Here is a 23,313-nt window from a genome sequence, read left to right as displayed (position 1 = left end):
TTAGTCTGTGACGGTAATTGGACAAACTGAGTATGCAAATGAGAATTCTGCTTGGTAGTTTACTTTTTCTCTATTCAGGTCACAATAAGTAATTTAGGAAAAGTCTAATTCTGCCTGAATGCCTCTCAAATATGCAAATGAAATGTAGTGATGCATTTTCTCAAATATTTTCTGCGTGTGCCAAATCAGCAGCTATTAAAAGTTGGATAATTATAGTAATTAATTTCTGAAAGGGGAGACAAAGCTCATAACAACAAATAGAAGAGTAAATCAGAAGAGAAGTGAGAGCAGGCAAGAAAATGCTGAAACGAAACTGACTGCAGGATTTTGGTGCAGGAGAAGGTTGCCTGAAAAGTTCCAGCAGATGGCAGTGTTACTAAAAAGATGGGAAGCAAGTGCCCACGCAGCCCCCCTAGGTCTTTGACTCGTCAGCGCTCCCCACACTCTCACCACTGTGCATCACGCAGGAGCCTCCCTACCCCTGGATGAGCAGGCGGTGACTGTCCTGGCACACGTGTCATTTTAAAGACAACTATGTAAATAACCATGTGGGCGTTCTGATTTATTCCCAATCGTGGCCACATTAAATTTGTTCTGTTCACAACCTAAAGGTGTTTTTCCCCCTTTATCGCGTCGGCCCTGAGAGCTGCTCTTGGAATCAGATAATCCAGCTGTTTTCTGCCTCTTGCATCAAGACCAGTGTTTAAAATCGGGCTGTGGGAATTTTACTGTGATTGTTAATGACTTAAGCACAAGGCAAAAATGGAGTCCAGCTCAGTTCTCTGAGCTGAGCTGGCCCGGGAAAGAAATAGCTCATTGGGAAGTAAGATGCTTTTCCGTTCCAGTGTGCTCAGCAGCCATGGGGTCTTGCCACAGGGATATGGCTCTTGGACTAGAACATTGCCCAGCGTTGAAGGGCTTTCCAGTCCAAAGCATCACTCCCCCTCCACGAGGGCTGTGGCCTTCAATCAGTCCTCCCCATTCCTTTGCCACCAAGTTGATTCCAACGCATAGCGACCCCATGTGTTTGAGAGTAGAACTGCTCCATAGGGTTTTATTGGCTGTAATCTTTCTGAAGCAGATCACCAGGCCTTTCTTCCATGGTGCCATTGGGTGGGTTTGAACTACCAACCTTTAGTAGTGAAGGACAAGCCACTTGCACCAGCCATAGCAGAGGAATATTTGCTTGCTCACATGGGAACTGTAACTCGGGGCGGAGAAGCCAGATCCCATTTAGCAGAGGTGGAACTCAGCCTGTGTTCGAGCATTGCTTCTGTGAATAATTACCAGACACCTTCTACATACCACTGAGGATTCAGAGGTGAACGTGATGGGAACTGTCTGGGTTTGAGGGTGGTGAGGATGAGCGTAGAAGGTGGTAACACAACGTGCTGATGGCCGTAAGAGAGATTTCCCCGCAAGGCCTTGGGGCCCAGGGAAGGGAAAGCCACAGAGAAGTGGGAACACAAAGAAAAAGGGAGATGAGGAAGGCAAAACAGAATCAACAACAGCAAACCGCAGAGATGCACAAAGATGCCTGTTTGGGAACCTCCAGCAGTTCAGCTGAGCTGGAACAGACCGTGGGGGTGGAATGTCAGTGCGTGGGGCTAGAGAGGTGCCAGCTGAAGCCACATCACAAAGGGCCTTGGACGTCATGCTAAGAAGGTGAATTTTGATGGGTTACCATCTGTTGTCAGCATCGTCGTAATTGTCTTCGTCATTGCTTCACTTAACAAACACTCACCATGTGAGGGCAGAGCTCCGGCTATGAAGACTGCAGGCCTTGGTCAGATGTCAGGTCTGCCACCTCAAGTCACGGGCCATTTGGCTCTGGGGGGAAATGACTTGACCTCTTTGATCCTTAACTTCCTTTGCTATTGTTGGTGTTGTTGGTTGCCATAGAATCAGCTCCAACTCATGGTGACTGGTTTGGATTGAATTGTGTCCCCCAAAATGTATATCAGCTTGGCTAGACCATGATTGGTATTGTGTGGTTGTCCTCCATTTTATGATTTGATGTAATTTTCCCGTGTGTTGTAAATCCTGACCTCTATGATGTTAATGAGGCAAGATCAGAGACAGTTATGTTAATGAATCAGAACTCGATCTATAGCATTAGATTGTATCTTGAGTCAATCTCTTTTGAGATATAAAAGAGAGAATTGAGCAGAGAGAAGTAGAACCTCATGCCACCAAGAAAGAAGCACCAGGAGCAGAGCATGTCTTTTGGACCTGATGTCCCTGTGCTGAGAAGCTCCTAGACCAGGGGAAGATTGATGATAAGGACCTTCCCGTAGAACTGACACAGAGAGAAAGCCTTCCCCGGAAGCTGGCACCCTGAGTTAGGACTTCTAGCCTCCTAGGCTGTGAGAGAATAAATTTCCATTTGTTAAAGCCGTCCACTTGTGGTATTTCTGTTATAGCAGCACTAGGTAACTGAGATAGTGACCTTATGTACAACAGAACAAAACATTACCTGATCCTGTGTAATCTGCACGATGGTTGGTATGTTTGAGCCCATTGTTGTAGCTACCGTGTCAATCTCCATCTCATGGAGGGTTTCCCTCATTTTCACTGACCCTCTGCTTTACCACACATGATATTCTTTTCTGGCGATTGGTCTTTCCTGATCATGTGTTTAAAGTAAGCAAGACGAAGGCTCGCTATCCTTGTTTCTAAGGAACATTCTGGATGTACTTCCTCCAAGACTGATTTGTTAGTTCTTCTGGCAGTCCACAATATATTCAATATTCTTCTCCAACACTACAATTCAAATGTGTCATCTCTTCTTCAATCTTTCTTTTTCATTGCCCAGCTTTCACATGCATATGAGACAATTGAAAAGACCATGGCTCAGGTCAGGAACACCTTAGTCACCAGAACGATACCTTTGCTTTTCAGAACTTTAGAGAGGTCTCTTGCAGCACATTTCCCCAACATAATATATTATTTTATTTCTTGACTGCTGCTTCCATGAGCATTGACTCTTGATACAAGTAGAATAAAATCCTCAAAAATTTCAATTCTTCACCATTTATCCTGATGTTGTTCACTGGATCAGTTGCGAGGGTTTTTGTTTTCTTTTTTTTCAGGTGTAATCCATACTGATGGCTATTATTGTTAGCTGCCACCGAGTCGATCTCAACTTATGGTGACCTCGTGTGCAGAGTAGGATTGCCCTTTCAGAAGCAGATCACTGGGCATCTTCTGAAGCACCTCTGGATGGATTTGAACTGGCAACCTTTTGGCTAAGAGTTGCTGTTTGTTCCAACCAGGGACTCCTAGAGCATAGGAGTAATAATGTCCCTTTCCTTGTGGGTTACTGGGAGGACTAAGAAGGCTTGCCTGAATACTTAGCATGGAGAGCAGAGCACACACAGCAGCTTTGCTAAATGGCGTCGCTGCTGTTATTAGTTGCCAAAAATGTTGCACCTTATCATTTAATCTTTATAATTGCCACGCCAGGTGGATATCAGTGTTCCCAATTTGCAGATGAGGACTTGGAGCTTGTAGCAATTATATGGCAGAGTGAACATCATTGCCAGGTGGCAGCCTGCCCGACCTGAGGCTCCTGGATCTCTTGCCCTTGCACCGAGCAGCCTTTCCTGTAAGGGAGTAGTTTCGGTTAGAGGCCACTGGAAAGTGATGACGTGATCAGACCTGGGATTTAGAGGAACCACTGTTGGGGTGTGTTCCAGGGCCTCTAGGCTGCTGTAGAGATTACTGCAGCCACGGAAGCCTCCTGCACAGCCTGGTGGGAGAGAAAGATCAGGTTCAGGGCTGCACTCGTGGATCAATTCATTTGTGTCTACATTTGGAAAAGGTGCCATTTTCTGGAATTACTCTGTATTTCAAACACATTGTACTAATCATGCGGGTTTCAAGTAACTAAAATATTGACAGCGTCGATAGCACTGCATGGTGCCGTGTAAGGGCAGGCTATTTGAAAAGAGAGCCATTTCCTCCAATGAGGAAATTGGTAAAAAGGATCTTTGCTTTGTTAAATTATAACACACTATAAATTTCAAAACCAAATATGCTGCAAAAGACCTTTTTAAAGTTTTGATAAGTAAAGATGTCACTTTGACTAAGGTGCCCCTGCCCCAAGCCATGGTCTGTTTAATTGCTTCATATGGATTTGAAAATTAGACAACGAAAAAGGAAGAGAGGAGGGGAATTGATGCATTTGAATTGTGGTGTTGGTGAAGAATATTGAATATATTGAGGACTGGCAGAAGAACAAACAAATTAGTTCTGGAAGAAACACAACCAGTTCGCCTTAGAAGTGAGGATGGTAAGACTTTGTCTTGCTTGCTTTGGACACATCATCAAGAAAGACCAATGATTAGAAAAGGACGACATGTTTAGTAAAGCGGAAATCAGTGAAAACGAGGCAAGTGCTAAATGAGGTGGACTGACACAGTGGCCACAGAATGGACTCAAACGTACCACCAGTCATGGTGATGGTTCAGGGCCAGGCACATCTCCTTCTGTTGTACATAAGGTTTCCACGAGTTGGAGCCAACCGGGTGGCAACTAACAACAACAACAACAGAGATTCCAAACATGTTGAACTTCTAAGTGTCCTATGCTTTTCCTCACTGTACCCTATCCCTCCAAATACTTCATTATTTCTGAGTACAAAGTCTAAATCCTGGTCAAGATCCAGGTGACTTCTCAGGGTAGCCTCTGAAATAGACCAAATAAACATGATCCCACACAGAGATGAAGGGGATAAAAGAAAGAAGAGATGCTATGGGGTGGAAGTTGAAATATAGGCCATACAGGTAACACAGATGAGTGAATCATGTAGAATGCTCATGTAAAGAGAGAACTAACTCTAACAGAACAACAGGCATATCAACAACTCGTCATGTAAAACACATTGATGAGTCGTATTTATCTAGCACATAGTGTTTACAGTTTTTATCTTAAAGATCTGAGGTCGCTTAAACTCTAGCATCACTCTTCCAAAATCATTAAATGAAGAATATTTTAACAAAATTGGGACAAATGACTCATCCAAATTGAGTAACTCAACAGAAGTCCCTTGTTGTGGCAGAATGATTGGAGAAGCAAACTCAGGTCGTTGGGTGATGTTTGTGTCTATCAGGATGGTGGTGTTAATGTACAGGAGATGCCGTGGACCGATGGACCTGAGGGCCCATTCCTCCTGGAAGGAACTTGTTCTGGGGGACCCAGCCCCTCACTGGGGTTAGGCTACCACCACCAGCTCCATCAAGTCGATTCCAATTCATGGTGACCCCGTGTGTGTCAGAGTAGAACAGTGTTCAAGAAGGTTTTCAATGGCTGATTTTTGGAAAGTAGGTCACTAGACCTTTCTTCCCAGGTGCCTTTGGATGGACTCAAACCTCCAACCTTTTGGTTAGCTGCTGAACATGTTAATCATTTGCACCATCCATTATTAATGCAGGTCAGAAAATAAAGTGGAAAAGAAAGAATGAAGAAACATCCACAGCGGGACAAGGTCAGACTCGAGGCTCGACTCAAGTGGAGAAGGCAGAAATCTTCCAGGCTGCCCCATTATTGCTCTGTGATCATGTGCAGGGTGGGTCTGGTCTGCTGACCAGCCTGGTGACCCTGCCAGGTTACCGCGGAGTCCTAATTGAACCACCATCCCCTTGCCTGTGCTGGGAGTAATATGTGTTAGGAAAATCAATTCATTTGTAGGAGGAGAAACCAGACTGGCTTCCTGCTACTGCTCATATTTTCACTAAAACCCCATTTTACTGGAACCGACATTAAAAAAAAACAGCACATTTTATTCAAAACAAGGCAATATTGGTATTGACAGAGCCGCAGTGATAATGAGGCGATCAATGTTGCCTCCTCCATTATGGGGAACTGAGCAGATTTCGGAGTAAACTTGTGGCACCATTAGACGAGATCAGCATTTCTCCCCTTTGAAAACTTTCTTTTTTAAAAAATTTACATTTTAAGTATTCCCGCTCTAGTGAAAACAAAACAAAACAAACCCAAAAGTCTCAAAGGTGGACATTCCTTTTTGCTTTGAGAATAGTGAGGAAGAAAGAAGGCAGAAATACAGGCTCTGGTGGAATGCAGGTAAGGGCACTGAAAATGTCGTAAGGAAGATCTGGGGAGATGACGTTGAGGCGTTAGGGTAGGCACATGGAAGACCTTCTCAAAGTAGAAGGGACGCAACTGTTTAGTGCAAATTAACTTAGGCATTTCTGCCTTTGGTTGCCAGTCCCTTTTGGGGTCCATGTGTCCACCTGCCAGCTCACCCTGGCTGTGTAAATGCAACCTGTACAGGAATGATGGTTATCTCCCTCTAAGGGATGAGAGACCTCTCCTTAGCATCAGGGATGTCATGTCCTCAGGCTAATAGAAACATTGGCAAATGGTAACATTTTGGAATGTAGAAATCCTGCCTGATAGGATGTGCACCTGAAAAACCAATCTAATATAGCACACTTCCCCCAATTTTTTCCCCAGTGGCTGTGCTCTTTCAGAAGTAGATCACCAGACCCTTCTTCCAAGGAGCCTCATGGCGGGTTCGAACCTTAGCCTTTCCATTAGTAGCTGAGTGCTTATTTGTTCACGACACCAAGGATCTCCTTGCCCCCCATCTTTAAATCAGAAATGTTACCAAAAGACGTCTTAAAGATAGGAATTTCAGTGTGATGCTGTCAGTTTGAGGCAGGAACTACAGTTGTCATGTATTTGGAACGCAGGTGGGAGGAAGTAGAATCGTGAGCAGTGTTAACTATTCATTGTTTTAAAAAAGTCTAGAAACCGGTGATTAGCATTATAAATATTTTTCCCATGCATTTTGATCCTTGAAGCATGTATACTACAAAATGGTAGCAGCTTGTTGAAGAATTGCATCTTACTTGTTTTCTTTCCCTCAGTGATACAAACAACTCTTGCCCGTCTCTAGACAGGATTTCTCCCCAGCTGACTGTGCATATGGAAGTAGTGGGGTCTGGGAAATGCCTGAGGGGCTTCAGGAAACCCTCTCCACCCCTCTACCCTGTTGTTGTTGTTATGTGCTGTCGAGTTGGTTATGACTACAACACTGCCTGGTCCTGCACCATCCCCACAATTGTTATGCTTGATCCCATTGTTGGAGCTACTGTGTCAGTCCATCTTGTTGAGGGTCTTCTTTTTTGTTAACCCTAGCCCTAACCCTAACCCTAGCCCTAACCCTAACTCTAACCCTAACCCTAACTTTACTTTACCAAGCATGATGTCCTTCTTCAGGGACGGGTCCCTCCTGATAACATGTCCAAAGTACGGAGATGAAGTCATGTCATCTTCACTTCTATGGAACGTTCTGGCAGTACTTCTTCCAAGACAGATTTGTTTGTTCTTCTGGCAGCACACGGTATATTCAATATTCTTCACCAACAGCATAATTTAACCTCCACGCCGAACACTGTAAATTCTCAGTTTCAGCACGTCTCACACTGTGTAGAGACTGTCAACTCACCTCTCTCACCTTTACTCTGTGATTTCCTTGTCAGCAGGGACAGTGTCTTGTTCATCTTTGAATTTCTAGAACTTTACCGAGAACCTGACATGGAGAAGACATTTAATGCTTGTTTGAGGAGAAAGGGAAGAAAGGAAAGCAGAGAAGAACTCCAAAAAGGATTTCATGGACAGTGTCAGTAGCAGATGGTCTATGAGTTGTCCAAGGTTCTGGAAAAAGACAGTGAGACTAGAGCTCATTCCTTATTGTTCTTGGCTGCTGTCCACTCAGCCCCTGACTTGTGGTGACTCCATGCTCAACAGAGCAAAATGCTGCCCAGTGCTGCCCACCCCTGTGGTGGGTTGTAGATTGGACCATTGTGATCCATAGAGTTTTAATTGCCTGATTTTCAGAAGTAAATCACTAGGCCTTTCTTCTTAGTGTGTCCTAGTCTGGAAACTCCACTAAAACCAGTTTAGCATCATGGCAACAGGCAAACCTCCACTAATAGGTGGTGGCTGCCAATGAGTTGCATTGGCCGGGAATTAAACCCCGGTCTCTTGCATGGAAGGTGAGAATTCTGTCACTGAACCACTGTGCTGACTCCTAGTCCTCATTAAAAAAAAAAAAAAAAAGGAGATTATTCAAATAAATGCTTTTATGGTTATTCCTGCCTTTACTTTGGTGGACTAACCAACAGATAATTTATATTGTCATAGATCTTTTTTTGTTGAAACCACAAATTAGGAGCAAAGGCATAAAATACGAAAAGGATGCCAGTGTCTCAAGTTGGAAGTGGTATGAGACACTCAGGCACGTGGATCTCAGGAGAAGGGCCATGAGGGAAACAGGATGGTGCAGGGGAGGGGCTGATTTGCTGTCAGCTGACATCTAGCTTCAGCCTGATCCCAGGGGGAGCTCTGGAGCAGGAATTGTACCACTGAGCCTCAGGGAAGCCGACTTCATTGGCTGTGGTCTGTTGTGCATCTGTGTGTGTGTGTCTGTGTGTGTTATGTAACCTCCTAGGCAAGGCAGCTCCCTCTTAGCTGAGGACAGCCCACCAGAGAAGGGACAGCTGTGATGGGTGCACCCTCCTGGAGTAGGTGGAGTAGATGGGCACCAACACTATCAGCTATAGCAAGGAAAATTCCATGAAGGTCAATTGGTATCACTCTTGTTACAGACAACATCTCGTATGACAATAAAAGAGAATGTGGACAGTTCCTAAGAGTTTTGATAAAGGAAATGCTCCTTTCCCACACTCTAGCCAAACAATTTATTTATCCATGGAGTACTGGGGATTCCAGGGTTTTATCTCTTGATCAAGGAAACTGAAAACCAAACCCATCCCCCCGAGTCCATTCTGATTCATGGTGACTCCACGTGTTACAGAGTAGGAGTGTTCTGTAGGGTTTTCTTGGTTGTAGTCTTTATGGAAGCAGATTGCCAGGGATGCTCCGTAGGGTTTTCTTGGTCGTAGGTCTTGATGGAAGCAGATCGCCAGGGATGCTCCGTAGGGTTTTCTTGGTCGTAGGTCTTGATGGAAGCAGATCGCCAGGGATGCTCCGTAGGGTTTTCTTGGTTGTAGCCTTTGTGGAAGCAGGTCGCCAGGTTTTTCTCCTGCCAAGCTGCTGGGTGGGCTCAAACCACCAACCTTTAAGTTAGTAGTTGAGCACAAACCATTGGCACCTCCCAGGGACTTTATCAAGAAAGGAAAATTGTAAAAACAGTGTACTGTATGCTTCAGGGAGCATAAAGGGAGTGAAGTAGCCTGGGATCTAGGAGGGGTGAGAGAAAGACAACTCTCTCTGTGGCAGAATGTGCTCCAGACATACAAGCAATGGAGAGAGGGTGGACAAGAGCGTGAGGAATCCTGGAGGGTCCAGCAGAGGTATCAGCCAAGACTCCTTGCAGGGGCCTGTACTTAGCTGGTCTTTAAATGCTGGGCTGAGCCTGCTATGTAAAGGTGGTGAGGCATCCGTCTGGCAGGGAGGTGTGCTTTGCTTGTACTGCCACATGAATTCCACCCTTAAAGCCAGGGGTTGCAGACCCCGAGGCCTATGGAGAGAAAGCAGGAGCTGTGAATGAGTGATGTCTACTGACCGGGTGTGGGGGCCCAGCAGCAGGTCCAGCCACTGTCCAGCGCCAGCTGCTTCTCAACACAGAGAGCAGAATTTTTTGTGTTTTGAGAGGAGCCATGTGTCTGGATTTTCATGTAAAATTTTCATATTTTTAAATCGGAATTAATTCAGAAACTGCTTAAACATTGTGTGGGTCACAGAAAGCACATCTCTGGGGCCAACTCAGTGTCCCCTGCCAGTGCCCCCTCCGTTGTAAACTGTCTGCTTGTGAGTGGCTGAGCCCAGCACTCACTTCCTTCGGGAACTGGCCCCAGGGGCCTGCATTCTAGGTGAGGAGGGCATACAGAGTTCTTGAGAGAATGGCACATGGTGAGGATGGGCTATTGAGGTCATCTGTTTGCCCCATGACACTTCAAGCCAACCCTGCTCACACATGTTCTGACATCCAGGGTTCATACTTGTTTCCGGTACCTTTCAGCTTTCCATGGAGATCCAGCACTCCCTGGCTGGCCACCTGCAGGCCCTGGTGAAGTCAGAGAAGAACCGCCAGGTCATGTGTGAGGCAGGCATGCTTAGCACCCTCATGACCGCCTGCCACAAGGCCCTGGTCACCAGCAGCCACCCCCTGCACCTCAGCCTCATCAGAATTTTTGAGAAGCTTGCCTCCCAAGCCATCACACCTGACGTGCTAAGGTACTGTGAGCTGTGCACTGGATGCTGGTGCTGAGCCCCAAGCACCGTATTTATTGCTGCAGATGAACACTGGGCAGTGAAGAGTTAGTGGGGAGTCCGATGGCTCTCCCACCCTGTTCCAGCATTCATCAGTAGACGCCCACAGATGAGCACAGGCTCTGTGCCCCAGCGTGTGTGGTGCTGGGACGACTGTGCCAGCAAAGTAGACATAGCCCTCCTCTTCTGGAACTGAGTGTCTCGAGGGAGAGATGGACATTAATCAAAGGGTCATATGGCAGACTACAGAATCATGCCCTGGGAGATACTCAAAACTGCAGTCAGGAGATTGAGGGGCTTCAAGGAAGAGAAGCTAGAACTGAGTTCTGAGGCTGGCAGGCACAGTAGGGGTGGGAATAGAACACAAAGGTGTCAGTGGGTGGGGTTGGGGCTTTGAGGGACTGATGGTGGCTGCAGGGAACGGGGCGTGAGGGGCAGTGGGCAGGTGGGCAGGAGGCACTGCAAAAGCAACCACAGGGAACCTGAACTAGAAGAAGAAACAAAGACAGTGCTTGGCTACCTCTGGGTGAGGCCCTCTGTGGGTAGCGCCTTGGTGAGCAGCCCCTCTGTGGAGCCACATGTTTCTGGGAGAGAAGGTGCCCTGCACGGGTGGGAGCGGACATAGTAGACAAAAAGGCAGAGAAAAAAATGGCTGCAGGGTAAGGGGTGAGCATCTTCTAAGTACCTGTGACCTGGCCACCCCTCCCTAGTGCTGTAGGGTATGCTGGGGTGGGGAGGGAACTGACGACAGCTCCCCCAGCCAGCAGGTATGGGACTCAGGGGTTGGTCAACATGGGAGAACCCAGGGCCAGGTCAGTCTTCTCCATCCCCAGGGAGTGCAAGTTGGCAGACAAAACCACTGTGCTGAATCGACCTGTTCATTCAATTCCATTAGAGACTTACAAACAATGTGTAATAAGGTTACTATCCAGGAAATTCATTTTCTTCATAAGGCCCAGTTTGAGGCTCCTTGCTGGCCTCTGGTTAGATCAAAACCCCTACATTCATGCGCTCTCTGGTCTTGGTGCCAGGATGGCTTGCAGAAAAGACCCTCCAGGGAGAGTGAGCAGAAGCATGGAAGGGCTGGGGTGCTGACCACCCAGCACTGCACATCTTGGTAAATGGTCGGGAGGCATTACAGAGAACTTTTGCCTAAAAATGTCTTCATTTGCTTCTCTTTTATGTTATGATATCAGACAGTTTCTAAGCCTTGGAATCCCCCCACCTGTGCCAGCTGCTATGAAAATTCTCAGTTCATCGGGTGTGCATGGAGGTGGCCCTGGATACTCAGGTGAGGACAGAGGAAAGGGTAGGTGCTTATTAATGGGAATTTAAAAGGAAGGTGTAGTTCTCAGCAGACAGATTGAAAAACAGTTTTGCACAATACTCAGTGGAGCAGATAGGGAAACCTGGGTGGCTGGTGGTTGCTGGGGAGAGCACCAGGCATGGAGGGGAAGGCTGAGTGCTGCCCTCCTTTATAAGGCAGGGGATCGTGAGCACATCCTTGATGGCCCCTGGGGCCCCACGTAATGGAGACAAAAGGGTGCTTCCCTCCGAGCCAGTGCAAGTGGGAGCGCCCAGGGCTGTGCGTGCACAGAGGCCATGGTGACGGCTTTCAGAGAGAGTCATAGCTAGGCCTAGGAAGGCACCCCAGGTTGCGGCCTGCCCCTGGGTGGATGACGGTGCAGGGAAAAGAAGGTCATGGATAGGTTGACTGTAAGGCCGTGTAGGACATTAAGGCAAGAAGGCCTGGTTGAAAAGCAAGGGTGGAGAGTTGGGCTTGGGGAGGCAGCCTGAAAGTGAGTGGGAAAGCTTGCAAGCAGACCGCCGGCTCTGAAGCGGAAAGCCTTGGGGGTGCCTGTGGAATGTGCTGGCATGAGGGCCAGGGCATCTGGAATTAAAGGGAAAAGTGGAGAAGTAGGTTGTCACCATAGCTCACTATTATCACAGTTAGCAGAGGGCTCAGGTGGGAGGGCTGGGGTTAGGAAGGCCTGGTGGCTTTGCAGAGCCCCTTTCAGAATGCGGCAGAAACACAGGGAATTGGGTGGTGCTAATAGTTTGTACTTGACTACTAACCTAAAGGTTGGCAGTTCAAACCCATTCAGCAGGGCCGTGGAAGAATGATCTGGTGATGGGCTTCTGTAAAGATTACAGCCAAAAAAACTCCATGGAGCAGGTCTAGTCTGTAAACATGGGGTCACCATGAGTCGGAGTCAGCTTGATGGCAGCAGGTTTGGGTGTGTTTGTTTTTTGGTCATCAGAAAAGGGGTGTGAATGTGTTGGGCAAGCCTGCATCTCTCTTGTTTGCTGCCTTAGGGTCTGCGGCAGCTGCGCTCGGCACTGTGGAGGGCCCCACAGACGCTGGCCCTGCGGTCTCGCAGGCCCTCAAGCCCTCGGCAGCCACCCTCCAGGCAGTGCTGAGCCTCATCTCCATGACCTCCCCCCGCAACCTGCAGCCTCAGAGGGCAGCCCTGGCTCCGTCGTTTGTGGAATTCGACATGTCCATGGAAGGCTATGGGTAAAGCAAGCTTTGTATGTTTGTATGTTTGAAGTGCATTTTCATAATGTCACAATGCCTCAAATGAATTATACTGTCCATTACAAACTTGTCATTCCCATCAGCTCTTGGTACGAAGCCAAAGAAGATGACTGGGTTGTGGACACCCTCCATGGCTTCAGGGGCAGTGCTTCCGGCCGTGTAGTCTCAGGACCCTGTCCTGGCCATCAGTGTGGCTATATTCCAAATGCCCTCCCCTCCTGCCACCAATGAGAAGTCCCCCATTAGGGCCCATCCTGCCAGCCCGTGGTTGTCACAGGCTTGGGCCCCGCAGTCCAAGGGGAACAGAGGCCTCTGGGCAGCGCAAACAGGGGAGGGTCAAGGCCCCAACTAGCTGTGTCCATGAGAGAAGTTTGCGTGCAGCACAGTGATCTGAAGATGCATCTTGTTTTCCAGCTGCCTATTCATTCCTACCCTTTCTACGGTTATGGGCACCAGCACCGAGTACTCAGTCTCCGGAGGGATTGGGACAGGTAGGTACTTCCCAGATGCTGTGGCCCCCTGAGCTGCCCTTTAATAGTGAGTTCTGGGTAGCCTTGGGTTCAGATTTTCCCTTGGCATCTCAGGGGAGCATGAGCCTTCTCTTTGTCCTGAGTATCTGTCGATGAGTTGCCCTGCAGGTGGTGAGCTCGTTCATGCCCTTTTTACGGTAGGGGTGGCCTGCCCACTGCGTGTTCTATGTCCCAGCACGCTGCTCTGTAATGTTGACACACTGTGTAGGTGTGACTGGGTTGCTGAGCCTGAGCTGTGACACATTTTGTTGGTTGACATGGGCTGAAATGTGTCTACCCTGCCTTCTTCCCCCTCTTTGAAGAGCAATATGAATTCTGTGCTGATTGCTACCCAGGAGTAGTACTGAACTTGGCAAGTGGCTCTCAGGGGCTGCCTGTGGCCATGGCGTGCTTTGCACAGTGTTGTGCTCAGCTGAAAACCCACTGGCCATGAGCAGCATAAACACCCACGGCTGCCTGAGGCCAGCATGCCCCGCTACGAGGGCAGGAGGGGTGGTGCTGAGAAGCCATTGTCTTCATGGCCCATCAGCACATGCAGAAAAAGCCGCTGGTTCTGCCGGCTCCGTCTGCACTGTCAACCCTGTTGGGGGCAGCTGGGCCAGGTCAGTGCCCTCCACCCTTGGGTTGTGTACATGGCCCAGCTTTAGATCAGCTGGCCAGGGAGACAAAAAGTTGATGGGTCCCAGTGGTTGTGGCCCTTTCTCTATTCCCTTTTGCGATGGTTAAGATTGCGTGTTGCCTTAGCTGGGCCATGTCTACAGAACCCAGCCTGAGACGCTTGTCAAGGCAGCTTGTGGTGATAGGTAGAGACAGACTTGGAGTCAGGCATTGAAGGCCCGAGGTAAAGCTCAGGTAGGCATATTGCTTGTTTTCTGTGAACCTCCTTCTGCTACTGTGAATCTCAAAGCTGGCACTCCCCGCTGTGAGGCCAGGATAACCCACTGCTTGAGTTAGGGGAGGCCTGGAGCCAGCACGCAGGAGGCCCATGGTGCAAGCCGAATCAGAGCTGCAGTGAGGGTGAACCTGCTCCTGTACAGGTCAGAGCCTAAGGGCGTGTTTGTGTTCTAACCCCAGGTGCTGCCAGACCCTTCCCTCCCCCCGGGGGCCTGACCTTCTCTTGCTGGTTCCTGATCTGCCGGCATGGTGTGGCCCCTGGCGGCCACCCGCTTCGCTTCCTCACGCTGGTACGCCACCTTGCCAGGACCGAGCAGCCCTTCATCTGCCTCTCCATCAGCCTCTGCCCTGATGACTTCTCCTTGGTGGTGTCCACGGAAGAGAAGGAGTTCCAGCCCCTTGGTAAGCTTTGGGAATCCAATGACAGTTTCACCCACACTCAGGGGGATAGGCACAGTTAGATGCTCCCAGCGTACGCGGTTAGAAGCCTGGAGGCCTCCACTCTTCCCAGTCTTTTAAAATTGCTCCCCTGAGTTCTCCACCTGGTGAAATGTTGAAACAAAAATTTGTTGAGTGCCTGTTGTAGTCCAGGAGCTGGGTTATCACTCTAGGCAGACAAGTCCCGGCCTCAGCATGGCTTTGGAGGCTGGGTTTTCCAGAAACTCAGCACTGCCCTGGCAGAGTGTCACGCATGGGACTTGGGCTTCATCCTGCTGGGATGCAGGCTGTGTCGTCTCCAGAGCAAGGTTTGTGAAGAAAACACAACTTAGCCAGACCTGTGGCATTGGTGGCAGTGGTAGAATGCTTGCCTTCCATGTGTGACACCCAGGTTCGAGTCCCAGCCAGTGAACCCCAGGTACAGCCACCACCCACCCATGAGTGGTGGCTTGCATGTAACTTTGATGCTGAATGGGTTTCAGTGGAGCTTCCAGACTGAGATGAACTAGGAAGAAAGGTCTGGTGATCAGCTTCTGAAAGAGCAGCCATTGAAAACCTTATGGAGTTCCACTCTGACATACATGAGGTTACCGTGAGTTGAAATCAACTCAATAGCAACTGGTTTGGTGGCACAAAGTAGAGCTCAATGAAACACCCCTGTTGTCATCATCTTTGCTTCAGAGAGGAAGGGCTAGGCAGTGGCTACAGAGGTGAAAGCCCCTGCTGGGGCACCTAGGACACCCTTCCCCAGCACCCCTGGCTTGCTGCAGCACCTACTGCATGTGAAGTCCAGCATTCGTACTCTCTTCCAGATGCCATGGAGCCCGAGGATGTTGCTGAGCCTTCAGCGGGACGCCAGCTCCAGATCAGGTGTGGGCAGCTGCTGGCTTGTGGTCAGTGGCATCACCTGGCTGTGGTGGTCACCAAGGAGATGAAAAGAAATTGCACTGTTTCCACCTATCTGGATGGACAGATCATTGGCTCAGCCAAGGTGAGAAGGTTCTCTGAGCTGAGCATCTGCACTTGGCTGAGCTTCCCTGCTGTACCACCCCAGAGTGGTTGGTGGCTAATGCAACCCCACCTCTCTGGCTAGGATATTTGGCTGAGCTCAGGCATTAAAATGGGTGTAGGTCACACATTTTTTTTAGGTCACACAGCCAGGGCAGAAGGCAAAAATTGGACAAGACCTGTTGTTGTTGTTACGTCCTGTCAAGTTGGTTCTGACTCTGTGTACAACAGAAGGAAACACAGCCTGGTCCTATACCATCCTTGTAATCTCTGTTATGCTTGAGCCCACTGTTGCAGCCACCTTGTCAGTTCATCAAGTTGAGGGTCTTCCTCTTTTTCACTGACCCTCTACTTCACCAAGCATGATGTCCTTCTCCAGGGACTGGTCCCTCCTTATAACATGTCCAAAGTATTTGAGATTAAGCCTTGCCATCCTTGCTTCTAAGGAGCATTCTGGCTATACTTCTTCCAAGACAGATTTGTTTATTCTTTTGGCACTCCATGGTATAATCAGTGTTCTTTGCTGACACCGTAATTCAAAGGCATCAATTCTTTGGTCTTCTTTATTCATTGTCCATCTTTTGCCTACAAATACTGTGGCTTGGGCCAGGCACACCTTAGTCCTGTAAGGATAGTTATTAAAAAAAAAAAAGAGTAGTTGCCGTGGAGTCAACCCTGACTCGTGTTGACCCAATGTGTGGGGCACTTCTGGGTACATTTGAACTTCTGCCTTTTCGGTTAGCAGCTGAGCGTGCTAACTGTTTGCATCACTCAGGAACCCCATGCAGGATAGTTATAAGAATGTCTCAGTCTCCAGAGGAGTCCTTGGCTATAGCAAGAAAGCCTTCACCCTATGAGGTAATGAGTTAAGAGGTGCTTATTACAGGATATGGGCTTGTTTTAGGGAGGGTTTCAAGAGTTGGAGGTCTTTTTCAAATTGGGTGCTGTCAGAAGGGGAACGCTTTGGTGACCTCCAGGAGGCTGGAGGAATGGAACAGAGCTAGGGTCATCATTGGAGGTCCCTCGTGTTGGCTGGGAAAGGGATGTTTGGTCATTTTTGAGGTCTTTGTCTTTGCTCTGTTCAGGCATAACTACAGAGTGGGTTTGTATTGGTCTTCCTTTACAGAATATGTTCACAGCGTATGCAAATATTCTGTGAAATTGTTTATGTTCATTTACTTTGAGGGTAAGTGGTGTGTTCTATTGATGTTTGTCCCTCTCTTGCACCTAGCACACCGTGTGCACCTGGCACAGGGCTGGCACACAGTAAGCATGCAGAGAACACTTGATTCTTTGAGTATAAGTTATAGCCACAAGAAGTCATGTGAACTGACTGGAAGTCCAAGGCTGGGTGAATTGGTATATGGGTGAATACCCAACCCCAGGGGTCAGCTAAGCCCATGTCAGGCAGCAGGGAGGTTGGGAGTGGTATGATACAGAGCTCTGGATAGAGATATGCCATGGAGAATGACTAAGCCCCGAGTCTGACAGAGCTGACTGTCCAACATGATCTCAACAATTTGGGTGAGGACCAGCAAGTAAAATTTAACAGAGATAAACATAAAGGTCTGTACTTACATGGGAGAGATTCAGCTTAGGTTGTGGATGACCCAGCTTAACAGCTGTTCTCAAAATATTACAGCCTTTGTTTATAGTCCCAGGGAAAGGTAAGTTAAACTTGGAAAGGTGGGGAGTATTTCAGCAGTCTGAGTTAAGCAAAATGATTTGAGAACAATTTGAGACTTTATAAGTTTCAAAGTCAGCCTGAATGGTGCAGTAAGTATATACTGCAGGAATTTGGAAAGAAGGGAGGAGCAAGGTGGGCTGGAGCGGTAGGAGAGCAAGGAGTCTGCCTGGGGACAGAGAGAGGAGAGCTTAGATGACTGCATTCTCAGCACGACTTGGTGGCTAAAAATTGGTTTATTTTTATTTGAAAACCTCCTTTAAATGGTAGAGCAAAAAATATTTTTGAAATTTCCTGAGCTTGCTTCTGAAAATATGTATTTATATACATATTCATGTGTGTATTGATTTTATAGTCCGTATAAAAATAGTATAAGGACATTTTGAAGTAACTGGAGAAAAGAGAAAGATTGCCCACGTTCCTTCCCCCTTACCATGATTTGTAGTTTCTTTCTTCTTTTTTAAAAATATCTGTGGCCTCACTGTAAAGGCAATTTTGTGTCCTGCTTAGTTGATTTGTTGTAAGTTGTTGTCCGGTCCGCTCCATCTCATGGCTACCTTATGTGTAACTGAATGGGAGGCTGCTTGGTCCTGAACCATCATCACCTCTTTGGGAGGCTGCTTGGTCCTGAACCATCATCACCTCTTTGCTATGTTTGAGTCCATTGCTGTGGCTCTTTTGTCAATGCATCTCATGGAGGGTTTCCTTCATTGTCATTGACCTTCTTCTTCACGAAACGTAATGTTCTTTTCTAATGATTTATCTTTCCTGACGACAGGTTCAAAGTAAGGAAGCCAAAGTCTCGCCATCTTTGCTTCTTCTGGCAGCCCACAGTGTATTCAATATACTTTACCAACACAATTTAAATTCGTCAGTTCTTCTGTCTTCCTTTTTCATTGTCCAGCTTTTTTGTGTGCATACAAAGTGATTGAGAAGACATGGTTTGGTTTAGGTGCTCCTTAGTCATCAAAGTGACATCTTTGCTTTTTAAAACTTTAAAGAGGTATTTTTCAGCAGATTTCCCCAATGCTATACGTTCTTTGATTTCTTGACTGCTGCTCCCATGGAGACTGATTGTAGATCCAACTAGAATGAAATCCTTGACAACTTAATTGTCATTAGCTCACTTAATATACTATCATTTAAAAATTTTTTATCTGCAAGGGCTTTGCTATTATTATTTTAAATTTGTAAAAATCTGTTAACCGTTTTTCTTTTCTTTTATTAACATTCTGATTTGTACTGAGATAATCGTAGATTCACACGCAGGTGTAGGAAATGATACGGGGAGACCCTGTGTACCTTCCACCCAGTGCCCATCATCTTGTAAAGCTGTAGTACAATTATCGCCACTGGGAATTAACATTGATAAAACCTGCTGATCTTACTCAGCTTTTCTTACTCGTGTGTGTGTGTGTGAACTTTTCTATACAGTTGTATCACATATGTAGGTTTGTGTATCCACCACCACAGCCAAGATACAGAACATTTCAAATCACCATATAGATCCCTCATTTTGCCATTGTGTAATCACACTACCGCCCATCCACGTCTTCTCTCCTCCATCCCTGCCCCTAGTCCTGGCAACTACTGATCTAAAATGTTGTCATTTCAAGAATGTTATAAAAAGGAGTTGCACAGTGTATAACCTTTTAGAACTGTTTTTTTTCCCACTCAGCTTACTCTCTGGAGTTTCATCCAAGTTGCTGCTTGTATTACTAGTTTATTCTTTTTATTGCTGAGAAGTATCCATGGTGAAGGGAGCTCTGGTGGAGCAATGGTTAAGCACTAGGGTGCTAACTGAAAGGTCAGTTGTTTGAACCCACCAAGCACTCTGTGGGAAAAGAGACCTGTTGGTCTACCTGTAAAGATTATAGCCTAGGAGATCCTATGGGGCAGTTCTGCTCTGTTCTGTTTTGTAGGGTCACTATGGGTCAGAATAGACTCAATGACACACAACAACGGCATTCCATGGTGTGGATGTACCACAGTTTGTGTGACCATTCATGCACTGAAGGACATCTAGGCTGTTTCCAGTTTTAGACTATTATAAATAAAGTTTCTATGAATATTTGTGTACGGGTTTTTGTATAAACTTAAGTTTCCATTTCTCTGGGATAATTGCCTAAGAATACAAAAGTTTAGTTTTATAAGAAACTGCCCAACTGTTTTCCAGAATGGCTGTACCATATTAAATTCTCAGCAACAATGGATGAGCGATCCAGTTTCCCTGCTTTTGGTGTTCTCGTTATTTTTTATATTAGCTGTTCTGATAGGTGTGTAGTGATATATTGTGGCTATATATATCCCACTTTCCTAACAGCTAATGATGTTGAACATGTTTTCCTATGCTTATTTGCCATTTACATATTCTATTTGGTGAAATGCCTCTTCATGTCTTTTGCCCATTTTCTAATTGAATTTTTTTTTTAACTGTTGAGTTTTAAGAGTTCTTTATATATTCTAGACATTAGTCCTTTGCTGAATATATGGCTTTTTTTTTTTAAGTAATTTCTTCTGGTCTGTAGCCTGTTTTATCATCCTCTTTACATAGGCTTTCATAGAGCAAGCATTTTTAGATCTGATGATGTCTAGTTCATCAACTCTTCCTTTTATGGATCGTGATTTGTATCCTGAAGATCCTGAAGATTTTCCCCTATTTTTTCCTAAAAATTTTCTAGTTTTACATTTGTTTGTGATCAATTATGAGCCAGTTTTGGTATTAGGTGTGAGGTTTAGGTTGAAGTTAATTCGTCTGCCTGTGGATGTCCAGTTGTTCCCATACCATTTGTTGAAAAGGCTATCCTTCCTCCATTGAGTTGCTTCTGCGCCTCTGTCAAAAATCAGTTGAGCATATTTATGTAGGTCTATTTCTAGGTTCTCTATTCAGTTCTATTGATCTGTGTTTCTATCCCTCTACCAATACCACACTTTCTTAGTTACTGTAACTATATAGTAAGCCTTAATACCGTGTAGAGTGTTTCCTTGCACTTCATTCTTCTTTTTCAAACTTATTTTAGCTATTCTGGAGCCCTGGTGGTTCAGTGGTTAAGAGTTGGGCTGCTAACCAAAAGGTCGGCGGTTCAGATTCACCAACCCTCCTTGGAAACTCTATGGGGCAGTTCTACTCAGTCCTATAGGGTTAGCTGTGCATTTCCACATAAACTTTAGAGGTAGCTTGTCTATGTATACAAAAATAACTTGCTGAGATTTTAATAGGATTGCAAATAGATCAATTTGGGGACTATTGCCATCTTAACAATATTAAATCTTCCAATCCATGAACACGATATGTCTGTCCATTTATTTAGGTCTTCTTTGATTTCGTTCATCAGTGTTTAGTTTTTTTTTTATTAACTTTTATTGAGCTTCAAGTGAACGTTTACAAATCAAGTCAGTCTGTCACATATAAGTTAATATACATCTTACTCCTTACTCCCACTTGCTCTCCCCCTAATGAGTCAGCCCTTCCAGTCTCTCCTTTCATGAAAACCTTGGAAGCCTCCAACTCTCTCCATCCTCCCATCCCCCCTCCAGACAGGAGATGCCAACACAGTCTCAAGAGTCCACCTGATATTATTAGCTCACTCTTCATCAGCATCTCTCTCCCACCCACTGTCCAGTCCCTTTCATGCTGATGAATTGTTTTCGGGGATTGTTCCCATCCTGTGCCAACAGAAGGTTTGGGGACCATGACCGCCGGGATTCCTCTAGTCACATCCAGACCATTAAGTATGGTCTTTTTATGAGAATTTGGGGTCTGCATCCCACTGCTCTCCTGCTCCCTCAGGGGCTCTCTATTGTGCTCCCTGTCAGGGCAGTCATCGATTGTGGCCGGGCACCAACTAGTTCTTCTGGTCTCAGGATAATGTAGGTCTCTGGTTCTTGTGGCCCTCTCTGTCTCTTGGGCTCTTAGTTATCATGTGACCTTGGTGTTCTTCATTCTCCTTTGCTCCAGGTGGGTTGAGACCAGTTGATGCATCTTAGATGGCCACTAGTTAGCTTTTAAGACCCCAGACACCACATTTCAAAGTGGGATGCAGAATGTTTTCATAATAGAATTATTTTGCCAATTGACTTAGAAGTCCCCTTAAACCATGGTTCCCAACCCCCCGCCCTTGCTCCGCTGACCTTTGAAGTATTCAGTTTATCCCGGAAGCTTCTTTGCTTTTGGTCCAGTCCAGTCCAGTTGAGCTGAACGTCCATGTAGTGAGTGTTGTCCTTCCCTTCACCTAAAGCAGTTCTTTTCAGCTAATTAATCAGTAAAAAAAATCCTCTCCCTCCCTCCCTCCCTCCCCGCCTCGTAACCACAAAAGTATGTGTTCTTCTCAGTTTATACTATTTCTCAAGATCTTATAATAGTGGTCTTATACAATATTTGTCCTTTTGCCTCTGACCGATTTTGCTCAGCATAATGCCTTCCAGGTTCCTCCATGTTATGAAATGTTTGACAGATTCGTCACTGTCCTTTATCGATGTGTAATATTCCATTGTGTGAATATACCACAATTTATTTACCCATTCATCTGTAGATGGACACCTTGGTTGCTTCCAGCTTTTTGCTATTGTAAACAGAGCTGCAATAAACATGGGTGTGCATATATCTGTTTGTGTGAAGGCTCTTATTTCTCTAGGGTATATTCCGAGGAGTGGGATTTCTGGGTTGTATGGTAGTTCTATTTCTAACTGTTTAAGATAACGCCAGATAGATTTCCAAAGTGGTTGTACCATTTTACATTCCCACCAGCAGTGTATAAGAGTTCCAATCTCTCCGCAGCCTCTCCAACATTTATTATTTTGTGTTTTTTGGATTAATGCCAGCCTTGTTGGAGTGAGATGGAATCTCATCGTAGTTTTAATCTGCATTTCTCTAATGGCTAATGATCGAGAGCATTTTCTCATGTATCTGTTAGCTGCCTGAATATCTTCTTTAGTGAAGTGTGTGTTCATATCCTTTGCCCACTTCTTGACTGGGTTGTTTGTCTTTTTGTGGTTGAGTTTTGACAGAATCATATAGATTTTAGAGATCAGGCGCTGGTCGGAGATGTCATAGCTGAAAATTCTTTCCCAGTCTGTAGGTGGTCTTTTTACTCTTTTGGTGAAGTCTTTAGATGAGCATAGGTGTTTGATTTTTAGGAGCTCCCAGTTATCTGGTTTCTCTTCATCATTTTTGGTAATATTTTGTATTCTGTTTATGCCTTGTATTAGGGCTCTGAACGTTGTCCCTATTTTTTCTTCCATGATCTTCATCGTTTTAGTCTTTATGTTTAGGTCTTTGATCCACTTGGAGTTAGTTTTTGTGCATGGTGTGAGGTATGGGTCCTGTTTCATTTTTTTGCAAATGGATATCCAGTTATGCCAGCACCATTTGTTAAAAAGACTATCTTTTCCCCAATTAACTGACACTGGGCCTTTGTCAAATATCAGCTGCTCATACGTGGATGGATTTATATCTGGGTTCTCAATTCTGTTCCATTGGTCTATGTGCCTGTTGTTGTACCAGTACCAGGCTGTTTTGACTACCTTGGCTGTATAATAGGTTCTGAAATCAGGTAGAGTAAGGCCTCCCACTTTCTTCTTCTTTTTCAGTAATGCTTTGCTTATCCGAGGCTTCTTTCCCTTCCATACGAAACTGGTGATTTGTTTCTCTATCACCTTAAAAAATGACATTGGAATTTGGATCGGAAGTGCATTGTATGTATAGATGGCTTTTGGTAGAATAGACATTTTTACTATGTTAAGTCTTCCTATCCATGAGAAGGTATGTTTTTCCACTTAAGTAAGTCCTTTTGAATTTCTTGTAGTAGAGCTTTGTAGTTTTCTTTGTATGGGTCTTTTACATGCTTGGTAAGATTTATTCCTAAGTATTCTATCTTCTTGGGGGCTACTGTGAATGGTATTGATTTGGTTATTTCCTCTTCGATGTTCTTTTTGTTGATGTAGAGGAATCCAAGTGA

At 45.9% G+C, this 23,313-nt stretch overlaps 1 protein-coding gene across 16 annotated transcripts in view; it reads left to right on the top strand.

The window, feature by feature from the left end:
* Positions 1-23,313, top strand: part of WDFY4 (WDFY family member 4) — a 415,213-nt gene that overhangs the window by 119,751 nt on the left and 272,149 nt on the right. For 13 of the 16 annotated variants that reach the window (XR_010318150.1, XM_064269860.1, XM_064269858.1 and 10 more), the window contains 6 exons: positions 10,013-10,227; positions 11,460-11,554; positions 12,580-12,781; positions 13,217-13,293; positions 14,407-14,628; positions 15,477-15,655. Coding sequence is in view for 12 of the 16 variants with exons in the window: in XM_064269860.1 (XP_064125930.1) it covers positions 10,013-10,227; positions 11,460-11,554; positions 12,580-12,781; positions 13,217-13,293; positions 14,407-14,628; positions 15,477-15,655 (990 nt within the window). In the remaining 4 variants the exon portion in view is untranslated. Of the gene's footprint in view, positions 1-3,092; positions 5,489-7,245; positions 9,156-10,012; positions 10,228-11,459; positions 11,555-12,579; positions 12,782-13,216; positions 13,294-14,406; positions 14,629-15,476; positions 15,656-23,313 lie in introns of those variants that run through there. The other 3 variants (XR_010318152.1, XR_010318151.1, XM_064269863.1) reach the window with 3 other exon arrangements.

The sequence above is a fragment of the Loxodonta africana genome, chromosome 16 (assembly GCF_030014295.1).
Source record: "Loxodonta africana isolate mLoxAfr1 chromosome 16, mLoxAfr1.hap2, whole genome shotgun sequence".
In the NCBI taxonomy this organism is placed as follows: Eukaryota; Metazoa; Chordata; class Mammalia; order Proboscidea; family Elephantidae; genus Loxodonta; species Loxodonta africana.
This window is presented reverse-complemented; position numbering and strand designations above follow the sequence as displayed.